The sequence below is a fragment of the Tachysurus vachellii genome, chromosome 5 (genome assembly GCF_030014155.1).
Source record: "Tachysurus vachellii isolate PV-2020 chromosome 5, HZAU_Pvac_v1, whole genome shotgun sequence".
NCBI lineage: Eukaryota > Metazoa > Chordata > Actinopteri > Siluriformes > Bagridae > Tachysurus > Tachysurus vachellii.
In genome coordinates, this window is record NC_083464.1 from 13797727 (window position 1) to 13819402 (window position 21676).

At 40.5% G+C, this 21676-nt stretch overlaps 1 protein-coding gene across 1 annotated transcript in view; it reads right to left on the reverse strand.

Annotated features, from left to right (window-relative positions):
- Window positions 1-435: 435 nt before the first annotated feature.
- The window catches only part of stt3b (STT3 oligosaccharyltransferase complex catalytic subunit B), a 33843-nt gene continuing 12602 nt past the window's right edge, over window positions 436-21676 (reverse strand). The window contains exons 2-16 of the mRNA XM_060869877.1: window positions 16636-16744; window positions 14060-14347; window positions 13304-13369; window positions 11279-11378; window positions 8497-8595; window positions 8208-8354; window positions 7694-7742; window positions 6698-6852; window positions 4741-4952; window positions 4348-4535; window positions 4014-4185; window positions 2733-2906; window positions 2488-2601; window positions 2176-2382; window positions 436-2077 (exon numbers count right to left, since the gene is read on the reverse strand). Of these exons, the coding sequence (XP_060725860.1) occupies window positions 1997-2077; window positions 2176-2382; window positions 2488-2601; window positions 2733-2906; window positions 4014-4185; window positions 4348-4535; window positions 4741-4952; window positions 6698-6852; window positions 7694-7742; window positions 8208-8354; window positions 8497-8595; window positions 11279-11378; window positions 13304-13369; window positions 14060-14347; window positions 16636-16744 (2161 nt within the window). The 3' untranslated portion in view covers window positions 436-1996. The remainder of the gene's footprint in view (window positions 2078-2175; window positions 2383-2487; window positions 2602-2732; window positions 2907-4013; window positions 4186-4347; window positions 4536-4740; window positions 4953-6697; window positions 6853-7693; window positions 7743-8207; window positions 8355-8496; window positions 8596-11278; window positions 11379-13303; window positions 13370-14059; window positions 14348-16635; window positions 16745-21676) is intronic.

The following is a 21676-nucleotide window of genomic DNA, read 5'->3' on the forward strand; positions in this document are numbered from 1 at the left end:
TTTGATCACTTGAAATAGCACCTCCTAAGGGTTGTCAAGATAAGTGTACTGCCATCTAGAGGACACAAGACATTTTTATAGAATGAAAAATAACTCATTTGTACAGTTTAGTGTATTCACCTTGACAGTCTTTACAAAGAAATCTCAAAATCAAGACACCCAGAATAAACCACTGTTAAATACAAATTAACCCCCCAAAAAAAGGAAGAACTGACAAGCTTGCATTTGTTGTGTGTTGCGTAGTGGTTGGAAAGACAACGCAGGCTTTATGTGTACGACCGCTGGATCAGCACAGAACCTTTAATAACAACAATATTAAAACTAAAACACAAATGAACTTTTTTAATGAAACTGTGGTGTACCATTCAATAGCGAGACAAAAGCAGTGGAGAAGAGATGAGATGTGAAAATAAGTACAAACATGGCGACAGTTGATAAGGCAGAACCTTTCATATACTCCTTTAATTTCAAAGGCATCACTGATTCTGACAAGAACATCCATTTTTCAAACTCTCTCTTACAACTTGGGGGAAGAAATCCCAACTTAAACAACACCCAGTTTTGCATTAGTGATTTGATGCTTCCATCTTTTTCTACTTCCATTTTGTTCTTATAAATAAATAGCCCGTGTCTATTAATTAATTATGAAATAGATATGTTGTTAAGCAGATGGCTGTTAAATTGAGTCTGAATTTTCCTTAGAAAGTACTAAAACTGCCCTACTGTTAACTCGCACACAAAAAATAAAGTAGAGGCAGCGCATGGAGGGAAGAGAAAACCAAGAAAAACATGGAGCAAGAGAACGAACCAAGATTCAGAAACATGACGAGAGTTAAAGCTGGTCGTCTGCCAGGAGCGAGAAAGACAGAAACGGAAAGTGAAAGAAATGCAAATTTGTCACCCGGAACAGAAACGTTATCACTAAGAATACACACTGGTCACCTGCATGCTACTCAGTAGTGGATCCACTTTAAGGTGAACTAAGCCGAAAGTGCACAAGCTAATAATGCAGCATCGTATAAAAATCCCTAGAACTAATATAAGTGTCACGTCCTCCTGGCATTCGCCACAGGACAGTGAGACAGTCATTAGGAAAAAACAAGGAGAGAAACAGATTCCTACAAGGCCCAACACTGCAGAACAGCCTTTATTCAACGGTCTACCTACAGTATTCACTTCCCTAGAGGCACTGCTGAAACCAAACCAGACCTCTGGACAAGAGATAGGAGCAGAAAATTAAACAAAAGAGTTCAATTCAACAATAAACAAAACTCTTTTTAAAAAAATAAATCACCATAATAATTAAGCACATTAGTAATAACTCAGACCTCTGCAATGCCTGCAGTACTGACACACGTTCAAGTGACAAGGAACTTGATGCATTCTGGGAACTACACAGGAGGGTTTCATCAGTTCTAATTGAAAGCCTGCAGAAGGGCCTGAGCCTCTCTTGCGGTACACCGCTCCATAACCCTCATACTCCAGAGCTTTTATCATTAATTTTTTTTTTAGCAAAAAGTAACAAGTTTACACAGGCTCTGAAGAAAAATATATATATAAAAAAAACAACAACTGGATCTTTGGTGCTATTGCTCCAAGGTTCACTCAGCTTACCACTTCATCTTATTTCATATTACGGTTGTTGTGGATTAGATAGAATTGTACCACAGAGATAAAGGTTGCCATCTTGATGGATAGGACAGCTCACCTGCCTTACAAACACATTCAAGTACAAAAGAAACAAAAAAAATGTCCAGAATCGTTAGATTAAAACCGAGATCCCTGTCCAGGCCCTCTCTCAACTCCCTCAGTCAGATCATACAGCCTCCGCGTCGTCATGGCAATCATGGGGTCAAAGCCTCCAATCAAATATTTTCAGATGGTCAGATGCCAGACGACTGGGTTTGTTTTTCTTCTTGATTGGTGGATTACTGGTTGCATTTGTCATTGTCTATTTTGCCTTGTTTGCCATTTTTTTCCATTTTCCGTTTGACAACTAAACTGACTTTTTATTCAGTTTCTTGCCTTTTTTCAGGATCAGTTTATTTTTTATGTATCCTCTCTTCCTCTTGGCTGTCTACAAAGCAAGAAAGAAAGAGACAGAATTAAAAAAGAAAATAAATAAATGATCCGGAGGAGTTCAAAGGTGCAGTAGGTGGTCATGGGTTATTGTACCTTTTTTGAGGTGTACTTCTGTTTGGGTACAACATTACGGAGCTTGTGGTCCAGCGGCTGCCGGTTCTCCTGCTTCTTCACTCTGTAAATTCGCACCAACCAGTGCTCGGAAGTAAACGCCTCCTCAAGGTGTTTCAGACGAATGTCCTTATTGCCGATTTCAGCATTCCGTGTCCGGTCGAACCCAGGTGGTGTACGGAAGTCCAGCTGCATCAAAGAACACGCAGTTAGCAGATAATACTTTTTCCGCCAAGATTAGTCGAAAATATTCATTAAGACCGGTTTACAAAGAAGACGGGGGGTGGATCTCACCTGCATCTCTCCGAAGCGATAGTAAGACATTTTATACATGAGGCAGTTGAGCAGGGTAGGAGAGCCGGCCTTATCTACTCTAAATTCTCCCTGAGGGGTGAAGTAGTCACTCTCCTGCAAGGAAAGCCCAATGTCACTATTAACTTTAAACCAGTCAGGACATGAACTCACCTCCGAGGTTTAGAGGAATAAATAATGCTGCAAGTACAACCAACGAATTTATCACGGTTACCATGGAAACATACCCTGATGTCTTTAGGGTGCTCCCCTTCTGCAATGCGCACCATCCACAGGAACTTGTTAATGTCGTCACCCGAGTACCCGATCACGCCGCCAAAAATGATAAGGACGTAATCTACATCCAAGGATTTCATAATCTCAAACGCAGCACTCTCGTTAGAGGACATGGCCTTGCCAACCTGCAGGAAAAACAAAAAGATTGTAATAAACATACATGAGCACAAAATGGCACCAGAATGAAATAAACCTGAGGGCATTTAATCAGCATGCAGCTACAACCTAAAGTCAGTGGGTATTGTCAGGTGTGTTGAGTCAACAATAACACTAAAGACAAAGGAGGCTGTGAACTGGACACAGTTGGACATTGCTCATGTGAGTACAGTGCTCTCGAAATCCACATTCGCTTTATACATGGCTCAGGTCTTTTCCACCGCAGTTTTGACAAGGCGATAACTAAGCCCAGGTCAGGATTAATGATTAGCAAATCTTTAAATTCAGAAAATCGGCTTGACTAACAGCAGGCTGCCATCATTCACCTGCCTTTAGATACCGAGGAGCAGACACAAACTGTTTGCTAAAAGTAATTAAACCACACAAGCTTTTACTTTTCACAACATTCCCATTAGTGGCTGACAGATTGTTCAAGCTGGTTGATTAAATAAGTCGATATCAAGCATTTTAAGGCAATAAAAGTGCACTGGCAATCGCATACGGACTTCGAATGCAATAAAATCTCTCAGAGAAAGCAGTGGCATTGGAGTTCCCAGAGAACAAACGGCTGAAGTTGGTACGGCTGAAATTCCTAGCTCCTAAAGAATTAATTCATTTCTATTCATTTAATTCCATTAGCCCCCATGTGTAATACAAGCAGTTCTTACACCTCTGTACAATTTGTTTAATTTAATTGTTTAGCGAGAAAACGTAAATGAAAATGTGAGGAAAACGAGCAATGCTAGAAAACAAACGAGACAGAAGCTACACTAATATTCATGCATATCTCTTCTCTCTCCAATTGGCCAACCCTGACATCCTACACAGCAATTTGTCCCCTTATGATTCTTTTTCCTTTTAAACGGGAAGTGCCTGTTCTTCATCAAAGAACTATTCATTTATGCAGATTTTCCCCACATACACTATGAACTATATGAAACATCGCTTCATACTTAAGGATACATTTCATTCAGACGTATTCATGGATCTGAAAGTCTCTGAATCTGTCATTCTATCACTCCTATTAAACTCATATAATCCCAGGTGTTGTTGATGGATCACTCTTCACTTCTCACCAGCGCTATGTGACTGTTATTCCAGGTGTTGTTGTCCACCAGTGTAGTTCGGTTAGCCATGCCCGCTATCTGATAGCCGTAATCCCACCATGACATGACTCGTGCGTGCTCGTCTGTGTTCTGCCTCAGCCAGTAATATGCCTCGCGGAAATCATCCAAAATGTTCCTTGACCTACTCGAGAGGGACACCAAAATGTAAATCAAGACCAGTTGTTATTGTGTATACCACAACCAGCCTTCATGCTGGTCAAGACAGAAGAAAAAAACCAAATTCGTTTAAAAGAAGGTCAGAAAGACATAAATAGGATTTTAGGCTGAATTAGTGTCCCCTAACCCGTCATGGTTGTAAGAAGCTAGCACCACGCTGGGACTGGAGTAGGCATTGCTGGTGACCCAGGTGCAGTGCACAGCAAACATCATCAGCAGCATCAGCATCAACATGGTGACTATGCTCTTGATGTTGGGCCCCAGGCCCTCCTCCTGTCGGTCTTGCTCAGATATGTGTTTCCGCACTTTCCCAGCCTGTCAAGACAACACACACACCTCAAATTACATTTAAAACCAAAGGTTCCAAACAGGCACACAGTAAACAAGAATGTTAACAAGCAGAGAAAAAGAGGGAAAAAACAACAATATTTTTAAAGTATGCCAGTGAATTGGATGGCTCCATAACAGCAGCACGAATGAACAAATGTGAAAACACCTGTGCAAAGCAGGTCCCTTTTACCTTGTCATAGAGATTTCCTGAGTTCCTCTTGTCATCTTCGTCGCTACTGTCCTCTGCTGGTGGCTTTTCTTTCTTCGTTTCGTCTCCAAGGTAGTGTTCGAACACGCTGGAGAAAGCGATGGCTGACAGCATGCACACCACTGGAGTCAGTGTCAGCATGAGTCGCACCATAACGCCCGCAAAGTACACGGCGCTGATGGCATACAGAGCCACTGGAGGGCAGCAAAGAGCCGAGAGTGAGATAAAATTAGTGATTTTCAACCCTACCTATAAAACACCACTCACACTACCTGGATTGAACTAACCATATGGGTAAGAACCTTTCAGTGGGTAATTACTGCAGTGATTAATATGGTTCAGGTGGCAAGTTAATCAACCTTATCTGATGCAGTTATTAGCTTTTCATTTCTTAACCAGCCATGACTGCAGACATATACGAGCCTGCATCATGCAAAGAGAACAACTAATGATTGTAGTGGCTAACTATCATCCTCCAGGAAGAAATGTGGCTGGATAAAAATAAATAAATAAAATAAATTATTGTAATCAGAAGAGAAAAAAAAACATTAAAACTCACAGCTATGTTTAAATGTGAAGAGAACTAATGTGAAGAGAGATAAAGAGATTGGGATGAAAGCTGTGTAGCCTTAAGAACACTTATTATTGAGACTAATAAGAACAAAAAAGGCTTCCATTTACTATGGAACAAAGATTTGCCTCTGGAGCAATAGAAAAACTTTATGTTGTCTGATGAGTCCAGATTTAGCCTGTGCCAGAGCGATGAGTGCATCAGGGTAAGAAGAGAGAACAGCTGAAGTGATGCACCCATTGTGCCTAATGCTGACTATACATGCCTGTGGGGGCAGTGTTATGATCTGGAGTTGGATCAGCAACATCATGTGCCTAAAGAATGAGGTCAGCTAACTACCTGAATATACTGAATGACCAGGTTTTTTTTTTTCTTGCCTGGTGGCACGGGCATATTCCAACGTGATAATGTCAGGATTCATCGGTGCTCAAATTGTGAACGAGTATTTCAGGGAAAATCAGACATCGTTTTGGTCCAGACCTTTTTTTTTTTTAGGCTAGGCAGTGTATATTCCTCATTTCTTATTTTAAAGGATTATTTGGGAGACTACAGTGCTAATAAATGTTAGTAGTGTACACTACAAATTAATGTACTAATATAAATTAGTCATTTTCTAATACAGCGTCTACCTTAGGCATAAATATAAACATCATCTTTGTAGTCTGATTTATTCATTCAGCAGAGTACTGCATAAATGATGAGAGAAATAATGTGCTGTCAGTGTAATCAAATAAATTTGCGGGGTTCTATCAAGTTCAGCTATGACATGATTTAAAAAACAAAAAAAAAACCACATACAGGGGATTCTTAAATCTATCACAAACTATGCACAGAAGCTGCACAAGTTTGTAGCACAGTGCTATTTAATTATTCACCAAAACACTTCTTCTTGTGCATCTGTTCTCTGGGTGGTTTCAGTACAGTTTATGAGACAGTAAACTCTCTTTGTGATACCTTGTAAATTTCAGCAAGTGTCTTTGAGCAGACTGAGTGAAAGCAAAATAACTGCAGAAACTGCTTCCTGATTTAAAAACAAGAAGTGCCTGAATACCGTCTTTAGCTTGCTTCTGATATTTTTATATACACACGAGATATAATATACCCTGTGCTCAATACAGTCTGATGAAAAGGATTTTATTGCTTTGTCTCTGCTGAAGCAAAAGTCTGCATGAAAGAGAGTATGAATAAATATGTGCTAACAGACTAGATCACCTGGCAGACTAGGCTACACAAATACCACACTGGTGTTCTTCATTGTCACTTCATAACACCTATTTTACCTGCAGAGGCAGATTGCAGAAGTTCTAGCAACTCACTTTGCATCAGCTATTTGAGCATTGTAATGGTAACCGTTATCCGAGTTCTCACCGAAAACACGCTCATCGTTGATGTTCTTGATGCAGAACCAAAGCCCTGCTGGGAACGTGCACACCAGGATGTGAAGATCAAAGAAGAAGGAGACCCAGGTGGTAGGTTGGTGCTCCGATACCGAAGCAATGATGGGGATGTGGATCTTAGCATATCTGAAGAGTACAAAATTGAGAAGAGCGTATGGTTTGGAATGTGTATAATGCTATAATTCGCTTCTTGCAATGTTTCCTTAACCTTGAGTGTTCATTTGCAACAATGAATTCATGGTCCAAATACACAAGGGAAATGGCTCTTTGAACAAGAAAGCTGCATACTTAACTGCAAAGCCAGCACTTCAACATCAAACTGCCTTAATGTATCAAAGACTCACTGCTTACTTCCTATAGGAGAGGAGTGCAAACCTGGCTAAATGAGCCAACTAACTCACCAAGTTAAGCAATCTCAATCTTTTGACTTCTCTCTCGCTCTATAATAAATATACATACATACATACACACACACACTTATCCAGTACTGTTCTCGTTCTCTAATTTCTATCAGAGTGGGCTCTGTGGGCATTAAATGTACCAGCAGACCTTGTAATGCCGGTCTTCTCTTCTGATCATTATCTCTTGACATAACCTTTCTCTCTCTTCTGCTCTTACCCGAATCACAGAAAGCCGCTTCAGCAAATTCTACCCCCACTTCCCCTGCAGCCATACTCCATTTAAGACTGCCATAAATGTAATTATACCATCACTCAATATTATATTGATATAACTAATGATTAACTATTTCCAAGGTGAACATACTGGAAAAGGAACTGTGTAGTCAAACAAAGCTTATTATCGGTGACAAATGTCTGACTGGGCTGTTAATCCACACAGGAATCAGTATGTCAGTGTGTGGAATAAAGGCCTAAATGAAAAAGTCTGAGCCTGTTTCTGATGTTTTGGTTTAAAAGAAAGCAGCTGCAGATCCTCACATGCATACAAAAAAACAGATTCCACTTACCCAGTGTCCCACAGGGAATAAAAGCGACCACTCCAAGGTGCAATGTAGCCTGAAAACACAGACAACAGGAACATAAAACAGTCGCAATCAACAAACACAACAGCTCTACCTCTTCAGTGATTCCTGTGAGGCAAAGGAGCTTGGATAGCTTTCAGCAGACTACTACCTCCTACAATGCCCAATGCAATTTCCAGTCATTTCCACTGGGAGGCTGTATTCGGTGTAAATGCAAAACAGAAAATAAAGCAAACCGGCCCTAATGAGATCTCATAAGCTTGTTGCAGGCATTGATGTGATTAATAAAGGGCTGTTGAGGATGGAGAATTGAAGCAAATGACTCTCAAAAGGCACAGACATGCAGGACAGGAATATATATTATATATATAAATAAAAGAGAGTCAAAAAATCATTCTGTATCTTGATTAAGAGTAAGTAGTATGATCTGAAGACTTATTGGCAGCAGAGGAGGAGAGCACTGAGAAGACGTATGATGTGTTATATTTTGCAGACTCACCTGTGTAGGTGAGATAGATGACCGTGAGGAAAACCGCCCCTGCGGCCAGTGACACCCCGAGAAAGAACAGGGTCTGGAACTCCTGCCTAGTCAGCCTGTCCTTGAGATACTGCAAGAAGGCATATGCCTGCAGGAGGGCAAAGACACCTGCAGAGACAAACACACCCACACAAACTCAGCACGGTGGCACGAGTTGCCAGCTTCAGACATTTAGGCAAGGTTCAGTTCACATTTCTGAAGTATTTCGTTCAGCAGCAGAAATTCGTTCGGCAGCTAGAATTAATCTTACCTGCTGCAGCCATGTGCTCACTTGTCCTTATGGGCTGGAATCCCACAAATGGGACTTGCATGGACAGCACCAAGCCCACAATATAAAACGTGCTGTAAGCTGTAAAGTAAGGGGGGGAGAGCGCATTAACTTATACATATAATCCTATCAAAGCACATGCATGCATATGAAAGTGCAGAACATCTGCATGACAAGCTGGTGAAGCAGAGCTATTCATCTCACTCCATTTTTGTGCCCAATCTGAATTTCAGCACAGAAAGGCAGAAGGAAACAGCAGTGAGTAGAGCTAATGAGGAGGAATCAGACAGGCCCTGTACTGGAAGGCTGGGCATTAAGCTCAGAATCATCTACAAACTGGGCTGCCGTGCCAGCGCCAGTGCCAAAACTTCACAAAAAATGTTGGAACAGAGTAACTTAGATTTCATTTGTTAAGTCATTGTTAATTAAGCAGAATCTAATAGTTTTATCATTTCAGACAAATTTATATAGAATACAAACCATTCATTTGACTAATATTTCACAATGTTTATTTTGTATTGTATGAATTAATTCAATTTTGTTATATATTTATTGCACTGTGGGAAAGTATAGGACTGCATGATATGAACCAAAACAGCACACTGCACTTATTATTACTATCATCATCATCATCATCATCATGAGCGGTAGTGAAGGACAAGAAAAAGAACAAAATTAGACAACAACTTTGTCACATATACATTAAAGTAGTGAAATTCTTCAGATTTCAGCTTGTTAGGAAGTTGGGGTCCGAGCACAGGGTCAGCCATGATACAGTGCCCATGGAGCAGAGAGGGTTAAGCCCATAGATTGGGTAGTGCTGGAGCTTGTGTATATATAAGAGTTCGAAAGTTATGACAACCAGTAATAAGAACACCTACTGGAGCCTTCATAGTAGAATGACAGGGGACTTGAAGTGGTTAAATCACTGCAGGCGTGAAAGTAGCATAATAAACCTAGCATTTAGTTTCGAATAGTCTTTGCATAACAAGATGGTTTTACAGAGCAGTCGAAACCTCCTTCTGCACACATTTATGAAACTAGCAGTTTCAGAGTCCTTCAATTTCAGATATAACAGAAGTGTTCTCTGTACAAAATATTGAGCTGGCTTTGAAGATCGCTCTGACTAACAGACCAAACCCCAGTCTCCAATCAATGGGGGAAAAAATCTTTAATCTCTGTCCATTTCACTACACTAATGGGGTAGTACTCCAGATGGTTCAAATCCTGAATAATAAATATATAATAAATAATCCTAAATAAAAGAATGGTGGATCTGTAGTGCAGTTTTGCAGTGTCCCAGGAGCAGAGAAGGTTAAGAGCCTTGTTCAAGAGCCCAGCAGTGGCAGCTTAGTGATGCTGGAGCTTGAACTACTCCTACTGATCAGTGACCACCACTGCCATGCTGCCATCTACACTATAACTTGCTGAATTTCATATTGCAGACCAGACCTGTGTTTAATGGTGCTAATCAATTGATTTGCACTGTGTGAAGCTTCAGTGTTAAGGGTCATCTCTCTTACTTTAGAATGCCTGCTACATGTGTTTAACAGAACCATCGCTGTAGAACAATGTATAATGGAACCATTCCAGGCTCCATATTCACTCAGTCAATTCCTGTCCCTAAGGCATACACCCCTATTCAGAATTGGTTTAACATCCTGATATTTATACAATGGCCAGAGTTCTTACCAAATCCACTGTAAAAAAATAAAAAATAAAAAAAAAGAGAGGTCACATTGCATTACAAAATGTCAATTCAAATGAGATGTTAAATTAAGCAGCAATATTCAAGGTCTCATTCCCTGGTGCTCTCTCCATCTTGGTCTAAATTCTAATATTAGCATTGAGAGGCATGATCCAGGGACAACTTTTGGAAGCGCAGTGTTATCATAAGCACTTTGAAATATCTGCCCAGATCTTGGAGCCACCGAAATGTTACTTAATCCAAATTGGTCTAATTTATTAGCAAGCTAAACAGAAGTGCTGTGTAACTGAAACGCATTGGGGAGCCAGATGCAGCACCTGTTCTGTGGCACTCCAGGGGAAAAGGGGGGGAAAAAGAAAAAAAAAAAAGTATTGTGGAACAGTGTTTGATGAGGCTAATGTCCAGCATCCATCACTGAGCACATTTCTGACTGCAGCAGCTGGGCCACTACACCACAGAGCCATGAGGGGAGGGATAATGAAAGCCCTAACAGAATTATCAGGAGAAAGCGGCGCTATCCTGGTCCACCGTGCGAGCACTCTCGAGCCCACACACTTTCTTTAAAACAAGGCCATCAATCAAAACAAAAACACTCAAATAACGATTTGCTTCTCAGAAAAGTCCTACGCCTCTGCCGTTTGTGCGGGTAACAATGCAACTTTATAATAAAAACCCCAATTTAGGCAGTTGGGATCCGTTTTGTGGTAAGTTGTAAGAAGCTGTCAGTCTAATTGGTTATGAGAGGCAGAGGAGTAGGTGGAAAAATATGTGCTATTAAAAAGTCCAGTTTTGGATACATTTTGCTCTCCCTGCAGCAGGATGTCTCAATAAAAACCAAACAGACACTGAATTGAGCACAGCAAGCAACATGAAGCTTTGTCCTCCATATTCACGTGTATGTGTGAAATAAAAATATAGGAGAGAATGAGAACAAAACCATTTTCACTACTGCAAATGAAGACTGAAGATATTCCATGTTTGTGTGGTGTGTGTGTAGGTGGTAGTGTATCTCAAACGATAAACACACACATGTACACTCATGGAGCGCTGACTCACCAATATAAAGCCTCCTGCTGTATCGCTGCATGAGCAGCAGAACAAACACATGCAGCGGGATCAGGTTGATGATGAAAACATAGCCTCCCCACGCAGACACCTGCAAAAAAAACACACACACACACACACACAAACACTATAGATCTACACAAAGCACTCAACCCAATCAACTAGGTACAGGAGAGTGTACATTTTTGAGTGGTGTACACTAGAAAGTCTAGTCTTTCATCCTACAGCCTGTTGGTTAGAGGTACTGAGTAGGTGTTGAAGCCTATAGTACAAATGACTGCAAATGGTTTTAGAAGTGTTTTATTAAAAAGTAATTCAGGTCGCTGGAAAAGCAGCCGCAACGTTAAGCATTAGAATAAAGTTAGCAGAACGGAGAAAAACACCCTGCAGGCAGCATCAGAGCTCAGGAGATAACAGAACAGATAAGGCTGGTTTGGAGCTTTACTGAACAGTTGGATCAATGCTGCCAAAACGACACTTTTCTGTTTCTGACAGAGACGTCCTAGGTAAGTGCACTGACGTGAGTCACGTAGGGGAGTTGATCGCTGCAGCTACACATGATAAACTGAGAGCCAAGTTCGTGTTCTCCCCTGAGCTTGTAACTCTGTCTCGAGAAAGATTGTATGTGACGTCTAAAACTCAGTAACTTGCTTATTCATGCACAAAGGATGTTAAAGAAACGTCAACTGATTCAGATAACGTCATCTGAACGTCAACTAATTACCCCAAATAGGAGCAGCAAACAAGGTGCAATAGTATGGATCACGTGATTGAAACGTCTCACTGTTAACCAGTGAGCTTGCAGTATAAGCTCAGCTTTTTGTATCGTAAAGAGTGACTTGTATTTGTGTTCAGCATATTATATGAAAATTGAAATTTAAAAAAAATTATTTTGTGGACACTTTGCACTCTTACCACCGGTTTGCATGCAGAAGTGGAAGAGCTAGACAAGATGTAACAACTAGACAAAAAGACTATATATAAAGGATCTGAGGTGGCACGACGGCCTTGTGCGTAGGTACAGTGTGTACAAGCAGCCTCTCCAGTCTGTTAGATGAAATTTTGGAAGAAAGTGCAGCAAAAGCAGGATGATGAGATTACAAGTGCACACCTTTGTCAGAGAGTCAAACAGTCTATGATTAGATAAGGCCTTGCTTTAGTAAACGGTCAACAAGAGTGACGAGCCTCTCAGCTTTAACAGATAATTGTATTGTAAAACAAATGCAAGTGCAGAGAACAAGAAGGTCTTCGGGGCTGCCTCTAATACAGCCAATGAAAGGAAAAGCAGCCTGACAGCCGAGAAAGTCACGATGCTTAGTTTTTCTAAACAAGAATTAGCCCCCTTGAGAAAACAGAAAAAGAGCTAACTGACACCGAAGTTTCTCAATGGGCAGATTTAATAAAATAGTCATCCCCTCAGTATACTGAAATGCTCTTCAACTTCAGGCCAAGACTTCTTTTATCAAGAATCTGACAAATATTATTTTCTTTAAAAACTCTTATTTTGCACACAACTGGCCTATGATATTTGTTTTATTTTTGAAGTTTAGAAAGAGATTACATGAATAAAAATAAACAAAAAACTGCTGTTTGTGGAAATCAGGCTGATGTCCATGTAAGAGCAGTTTGAGTTGTTTATTTTTAAGTTCATGGTTTAAAATTCTCATCTTGAATCTGTGTGGTTTAAAAAGCACTGGTATCGAATTGTACTGTTGCTTTCAGTAGACTCTAGCTCTTGTTGTTCTGAAAAAGTGAAGAGAAAAGGAGGACAGAACTGTCATTAATGGGCACTGCCTCCTGTCACCAAAGAAAACTCGCAGACTTCATTTATGGCTCCTTTTTATTAATGCAACTGATGAACGCTGTTTTTTTGTTTGTTTACTTTATATATTTCTGTGTAAAATGAGGAAATGTAGCTCTTGGATGTACCTGGTCCTATCTGCTCTCACAGTGTGCAATTAAATGTAAAAACATTACAGGACAATGCTCAGAGAGAATAAACAATATAACACTTACCATATAGAAATAGGAGAGGCAACAGCCAATGGCCCAGAAGACCGATCCAGTCTTCACAGACTTGACCTGAAAGAGAAAAGGCCCAGTTTAAGTACAACTTCAATGATATGATGACGACTGATGCTGATATTGATCTAAGCTGATACTGGGATGTTTACTGATTATTTTACATTAGTCAGACTACATGACTGCTTATTCATAAGAACCTTCAGAAGGATGACATACAACCAGAGTGTAAACGGCTGAAAATTCTCTCCTTCAGTAAAGGACACAGAAGTCTTTTTGTACAGAAGACAACAATGAACAGACAGTTTGGATTCTTTCCGTCAGTGATGAGCTAATTGCAGCGGCCAAAATCAAATATGAGATTAACCTCGGCAGAACTAAAGTGTAAACACATAGTGCACACTGCTAACAGACCAATTAGGGGGATACAAACAGCACATTTAAGCTTCACTAGAAATTCATTTAAATCTGAGCAGCAAAATATTTTTCTTCTATTTTGAATTTGAATCTCTACACGCTTTTGTACTGAATGGAAAGCAAGGAAATGTATACCACCTTGAATATTGGTATTAAACACCTTGGGAGTCAAATATCTTTGAAGTTAGAATCTTTGATTCTTGAAAACCAAGAATTATTTCCTATTTAACAAGACAGGAAGAAGAGCAGAAGTGAAGGAGTGTGGAGTGATCCAGAAAAGACAGCAGACAGCCTGAGTGTGAGAGAATGAGCAGTGTTTGCTTTGAAGCTCACCCAAAGGTAGTAAGTAAACTGCAGAGCAAAGATGGCGATGCCCTCGTTGTCGAAAGAACCTGCTACGGAGCGAGAGATGTAACCGGGAACGATAGCGATGAAACAGGCAGCCAGCAGCCCGGCGCCCTGATTCCACAACTCTCTCGTCAGCAGGAAGGTGGAGATGGCGGTCAGGCCACTGAAGACCGGAGCCAGGAAAACACACACGTCACGGATGTGCACGGTCACATGGAGCAGGTTCAGGAGATAGTGGATTAGACCTGCAGTCACCATGAGACCTGGATACACCTGGAGAAATACGCAAGGAGGATGAACATTAGTAACAACCCAAATCATTTTACTCGTAAGAACTGAGCAGTGTGTGTGACATTTGGCAGTTTATGGTGCATTATTTTACTTTGATGGTCATTTTTAATGTCACAAGAAGACATGCTTCATAGAGTAAAAGGGAAAGCATCCTCTTCTTGGCACGATTTCCATTAGACAACACTGAAACCTTCTAGAGTGACCAGACTATCAATGCGCACATGCAGGCCAGACAAAACCCCCTCAAAGATGAAACATTATTACCATGTGGCCTTTTGGTATGAAATCCCTATGGACTGTACTCATACATGCCACTAGTCTATATTCCTTTAAAACACTCCTGAGACATTTTTAATGTTTCCTTCAGGTTTCATTTGTTTAAGCCAAATCGGTTTCTTCTGACTACAAACAGGCATCGGGGCCATTTAAATTTCCCTCACAGCTTGGTTTTCTGATCATGTTTCTGCAGTCTCGTTCAGGTGAGTGGTCATGTGTGTAATCACCTATGGTCATTGGTTACAGACAATAATGCAGCTGGATAATGTTTCTCCTTGCAATGCTGCAGAACGGACATTAGAGATACACAGATATTGATGTATGATTATTTAAAAAAATGACATCTGGCCCCATACCTCGTTTCAAATTACAAATTAATTAATTATACTTCACTATGAAAGAAATACAAATAACTATTCTTGCTGAATCAACATGTCCATGTTTCTTAATATGTTGTCTTCACGGACGGCCAAGCTGGACGGCATGAGCTATGCACAGCAGTGAGATCAGTGTCTGTCATGGCGCTACTCGGACGCAGTTCATGGCGCTACTCGGACGCAGTTCATGGCGCTACTCTGACAGTTTAAACATGCTGGTTAGGCTTGCATCTGATTATCTGTTGTGAAGCTCATTGCTAAGTCATTCTGTCGATTTGATCTGCCACAATGCTGTATATCTAATAACACTTGGACTTGGTATCGTGTAGCAAGAAGCGAGGTGTATCAGCAGTCTATGGAAGCCCGTGTCATCCAATATGGACAACGGTTGATCAGCCAGCAAGGTAAACTCATTACTCTCTAGGGTCTTGAGCTTTTGTGATGTCTGGTTGAAATGTCCTGTCAAAAGATTGTTCTACAGATATATAGCTTTGGCTGGGCCAAAGCAGCCTTCATGGTTAGCTTTAACAAACAGGTCAGATTCTTTGCTGTTTTGAGCTTTAAATGTCGGATATTAACGGAGAAACAGTTCCACCTGGTGAAATTCTAGCAGTGAAAAGCTTACAAATTAAAATTCTGCTGTCATTGTCACCCAGTTCAAAGTAATTCACAGACAAGGGAAATTTTCTTAACACTCAGCACGAGTTGCTGGTTAACATCTCGCACATATTTCTACACACTTTTGAATGCCAGGATGTAATTGACACAGTCCATCGTCTGTTTTTAAAAGTTGCTTTTATCAACCAATATTGATTGCTGGCTGACAACACTGCATCCAAAATCGCCACTATATAAAATTCTGTATTTTTGGGACACCCTAATACATGTAGATTTCATTAGTACATGAAGCAGGGTTTCAATGTGAAAGATGATCTAAGATTTGCTATACTCCTTGCCTGTCTAAACCAGAAATAGTGCAGTTAAACCCGCATGTAATATCAAAACAAGGACAACTGGAGCACTGAACAGGAAAGACGAAAAAGGGTGAAGGGAAGAAGATGCATTTTTTTTTTTTGCAGACCTTCTTTTCTTCTCCCTCAACCCGCAGGGCCTGCTCTAGATGAGCAGCCGTACATCGTCTGTTCTAAATGGCCGCTGCAGCAGCTGCGGAGATCTGTCTCCTGAAAGTCTCTATAGCCCTCACATCAGAGCGGTCATGCTGTAAAAACCCTCTCTGCAAAGTACTGACAAAGCCTGCCACAGCTTTACAAAACCCTGTTCCACTTCCTGCCACTGTGAATAAAAAGGTGAAGGTCATAAAGTCGAAGATTTGGGTGTCGTGATGGAAGTCTGAATGCCTAGTGAATGACCAAGATCGAGGTGGAGAGAGAGAGAGAGAGAGAGAGAGAGAGAGAGAGAGAGAGAGAGAGAGAGAGAGAGAGAGAGAGAGAGAGAGAGAGAGAGAGAGAGAGAGAGAGAGAGAGAGAGAGAGAGAGAGAGAGAGAGAGAGAGAGAGAGAGAGAGAGAGAGAGAGAGAGTGCGCGAGAGAGCGAGAGAGACAGAGACACAGAGAGAGAGACAGAGAACCACTGAGATTTTTAATTAGTCAGTCCTTACCGTGCCTCCCACGATCCTGCCAAGTGGATACCATGCCCTCTCATCGAACCAGTTGAGAAATTCATAAAAGCCATTAGTACTGAGGTAATGAGTTGACCTGTAGTTGAACCTGTATGTTGAGGGATGGAAAGACAGTGGGAAGAAAAAAGAAAAATAGGAGGGGGGGAAAAAATAAACATGTCGTCAGAGCCAGCCATGTGACAGCCTGCCTGTCAGAAAGAATACTTCTATTTATTTATATACAATAAAATGTAGATGCAGCTGCAAAGCCTCAATTCATAACCCGAGAACAATATGAGAACATCATGCATTTGCATTTTCTGTAATTGGAACACGGTAATCAGGACAACATGTTTGCCAGCTCTCTTTCCATCCGTCTGTGATCAGTCTGGACTGTTTCCATGCTGAGCCTCAAACGGAGATTTTCAAAGAACTGAAATTACAAAGGGTCTGAAGAGAATAACAATGAAGCATATTGTATACTGTAGAGATCGAGGATGACAGCACATGATCCCAGTGGTTGGCCTCTAACCTTCAAACATGTGGGCAAAGCCCTAAGCTTACATTAGCTGACCTGCTGGATTATTTCTTTCAGCTTTCAGATAGACATAGATGAGTAAACAGGATTACCAGCAAAAATCAAAGAAACAAAGTGCTCAGTCATGGCTGTGCAGGAACACCCTTAATGCCTATAAAATGCAATTAAAACTAACTTAAGTTCATAATCCATCCAAATGCACATACAAATCATTAAAAATAAATAAATAAATAAAAAAATGGCTTCACATCTTTCCGCATTGATTAAATCAAGGAAAAAGCCTTTTCAATGTGTTAATTGGACAGATTATACACGAGTGCCACTTTTTGACCTTGGGCCCAACTCCACCTCCTCAAGTCAGCTAATTCTAGCCATCTTTACTAGCAAGATGTTGAACTTCTCCCTAACTGCATTACAGAAATGTGGAGTGGAATCAGATTTGTACTGACCATCCTAGAGCTGCTTTCTCTGCTCTGGAGACAGGTTAAAGAGCTTTTTGATTAATCTTATAGTTACCTATATAAAGTGAGTGCAGCATATTAGCATTGCAATTTGAGTTCATTTTATTTAGGCAGCACAATAAAACTTCTATCACATTCTCTCTTAGAAAATATTCTTATATTAAATGACTGTTAAACGTGTGAATAATAAACAGAGAAGGCATACAGGAGTTTAGCTTAATGTCAAATTAAACATTATCAGTGATTTATAACATGGAAGTAAGCAGCATTCGTCTCTTCAGTTGATTTGATTTTTTTGTTTTGTTTTAAGTGAAACGTGGCTTTTTAATTTTTTTTCCTGCTTCTAGTGAACCGTGGTACCGATTGTGAACTTTTGTTCACCAATAGCAAGCTGACGAGTATAAACAAGGCCCTATATTTAGCCCTGCACTTCCATAGCATTTTCCCTGTGGCTGAATCTTCAATGGCGTGCAGAATATTTTACATGTAATATCCACGTCTTATCTTGGTGTGGGCGCAGGCTTTCAGCCCAATCGAGCATCACCTGATTCCACTTCCTTCATTAGCTGAACCTGCTTTTAAAAATACTATGAAGTGTGGCTTCTGCTTGGCTGTTATGAAAACCTGCACCCACACTGGGCCTTTCTGAGTAAGACTGGGACACCCTGTCCTAGCTAATCTAAGCTACACGCAGCAAATAGGACGTAGTCTGGGATTCGGACTACCTGAAAGCTGCCAGAGGGTTTTTTTTTTTTTGCCATGCACGGAGGATGACCTCTTGATCTATTTTGCACATTGCAAATAGCAATTTGGTCATTTGCATTAAGAACAAAGAAACAAACACTGGATTTTGGACATAAATGATAAAAGACCCATAAAAACAGAAATAATTCATAAGTTCATTTTTAGATACCGTCATTAGCGCATCCAGTTTGATGCATTAAAAAAACTTTACGTTCTCGACATATTCAGCACCTTTATTACAGATCACGTTGTTTGACAATATTGTGTAGCCCTAATGTGTAGTTACCAATGAGTTGTCTGCATTTAAGCCTCCACTGAGACATCTGACAAGGGCTGGTATACATCAGTGGTGCAGTGGATAAAGAAAACAGCATTAAATGAAAACAACTCAGTTTTAAGCTAAGTGCGTCAGCCAATTTCTGTGATTTGAAACGATATATATAAAAGAGGAAATGACTGAGATGCTTAAATGAGATTGTCTCCTCAAATGCTATTAAACCAGTACAATTTCCCTTTTTGGCTTTTTTTTATTTTTTTTATTTCAAATGTCACTGATTTTTCCCCATTGAAGATAATCCATCATCTTCAGTAACACAGTGAGCCATGAGTGTGTGTGAGAGCAGGGCGTTAAAACACCTTTACATGTAATAACATCACTTTAAGGCACACCCTCAAGTTATAAAAACAAATAAAATGACACGATCAAATCCCACCCTCCAGTTACTTCACTACTTATCCCACGCAGGGTCACTGGGAACACAATCTATCACGCAATACTGTACATCAGAAGCCTTATGAAAGCTTTATTACTGAAGTAGTAAAGTGTTTTATCTATCATGACTGATCTATAAAATTCATCTCTCAATCTTACAGTTTAATCGGTCCATCCGCTCATGAAGTCAGATATCAGATATACACACAATATATTATATTAACTATTTAATGCTGTACATCTCATCTTAATAGAATACGGATAAAGCAGACGTGCAGTAGAGCTGAGGTGGAGAAGTTGCACACTTTGGTCTGACTGGTTTTGCTAAAAACAAAAATCAGATAAACGCACTTTGACGAAATGGTGGTTTTTGCTGTTGTCATGGTAACTGAATGAATGAGGAACGTTTTTTTTCCCCTTTACAGCCAGCCATCAGATTAATGACCAGCCATCAGATAATACAACCCTTTCACAGGAGAAAATGGCAGTGTCCGGGTGGCGATCCGACAGCCCACTGCCTTTAAGAGGCATGCAAGTGGGAGTAGCAGGAGGACTGTTTATGATAAACACACACACACAGCATCCAGGCTTTTTGACGAACATGGCTGCTTCGTTCTTGTTCTGACACTTCACTTGCAATCCTCTGTTAATAGAAGTGGCATGCTGGAATTTTCTTCTTTAACCTCGCCATTCAGTGCGTCTCCCATCTCTTAACTCCGCTCACTTTAAAAAAATAAATAAATAAAAAACTCAATTTCACACTGGATGGATATACTCTAGGCCCTGAAAGGGGCCAATTCAGCTGGAGAAGACTTTATTAATGCAGAGTGCAGAAAGGATGGAGGCAGAGTTGTGTCCTAAATTAAAGATGGACCTCTGGCACAAAAGGCTGCTCTAACCTCTTTTACAGAACCACTGTATTGCAGAGGCCATGGAAAAAGAAACATACTGCTTTTGAGTAAGGTAATGGAAGTCATTCGCTGATTCACTACAGGTAATACTGACTATCGGTTACATACAGAAAATTCAATTACCTGGTCAATTATCCATCTAAAAGTAACTTTGGGGCAAAATTAAAAAGATACCTTCCTACTGCCTTTGCATATCTGAGATTGAGTATGACAAGCCCAGTGAGACAGAGGTGAGATGCAAAGCCTGAGACCCACAGGTAGCTTAGCAGAAGTGCACAAATTATACATTCTCAGCCTTTACACTTTGCAGCTGAGTATCACTTGTTTTAGTTTCCGGTGAACCTAATTAACTATTCTAGAAAGGAAGCAAAAGAAAGATCTCGTGGACTCTTCCACAAAAATCGCCGTGAGCGGTCATTTTCTTCCCTCACCTAACCTGTGTGTATGTGGATAATATCAGTATGTTAGCGATCAACTGACAGGTGGATAATATGCGAGCTTTGTGCTGCAGTATTTCTTTTGCTGGGTCTCAATGTTTCCACATCCATTCACACTAGTGTGTGTGTGTGTGTGCGCGCGCGTATAAAAACAAACTCCACTTCATCAATGAAGGACTATGTATCAAAGACTGTTGTTCCAACATGAAGCGCAGTGTGCAAAAGATGACGAAAACATACCTTCCTTAGAACCAGATTACCAGCCCACAAAACCTAATTATCTACCCGGCGATTAAAAGTGAAAACTAGCAATCCAGACCCAATCTGCTCTTCCTGCATTAGCAAGCAGTTTATACTGCTTTAGCATTCCAAATTCCTTCTGTACGTTTCAGTACCTGCTGTGTTTTCTCCCTTGGTTTGGTCCATTTAAACATACATGAACACCGCAACTGTAGTCGATCCCACAACAAAACGATCACAAATGAACTCCAGAGCTGTTAGTTTATGGTGAGAAAGCAATTCCATGAACCAGACTATATGGCATTGCATGCTGAGAACTGTGTTTGGTTAGCTGATGGTGTGCACCAGGTGAATCGTTGGTTAACAGGTCTAACAGATCTTCGGTGACACGGAATGCTGTGAGAGAGCACATCATGGCAATTAAAAAACAAAGCACGCCTCTTCAGTTTAAAAATGACAGAATGGTAGAATGGCTCTTCAGCAAAACAGGCGAATTAAAACAACAGTGTCCCGATGAAACCTTGACTCCTGCTCAAAGAGATAAATTATTTAAAAAAAAAAAAAAAAAAAAAAGTACAGATAAAAACAAAGCTACAATAAGCTCTCAGAGCTGCTGACTGTGCATCTTGATAGATTACGGCTAGGAGATGAACCCTGGAACATAAACAGGCGTCCTCGGACAAAGGAGAGGACTGTTTACTCAGTGAGAGACTGGCATGAAGACATTACGGAACAAATGTGAAATGCTCCTGTGTGAAATTAAACAGAACCAATGTTGCAGAAATTGCAACACAAACCATTTAAGCTCTGTTTCTGAACAAAGCACGGGTCTGAAATCACCCAGATTAAACTCAAACACAAATGAGATGTGTCAATTCACTGGCCTTTATAAGCCTTAACACTTTAACCAAGAGCTCAGATTTAACCAATCCTGCAGTCTCAATTACAAAGCAAGAGGGGAAAAAATATCAGCCGTTATTAAAATGGCAGAAATGCAG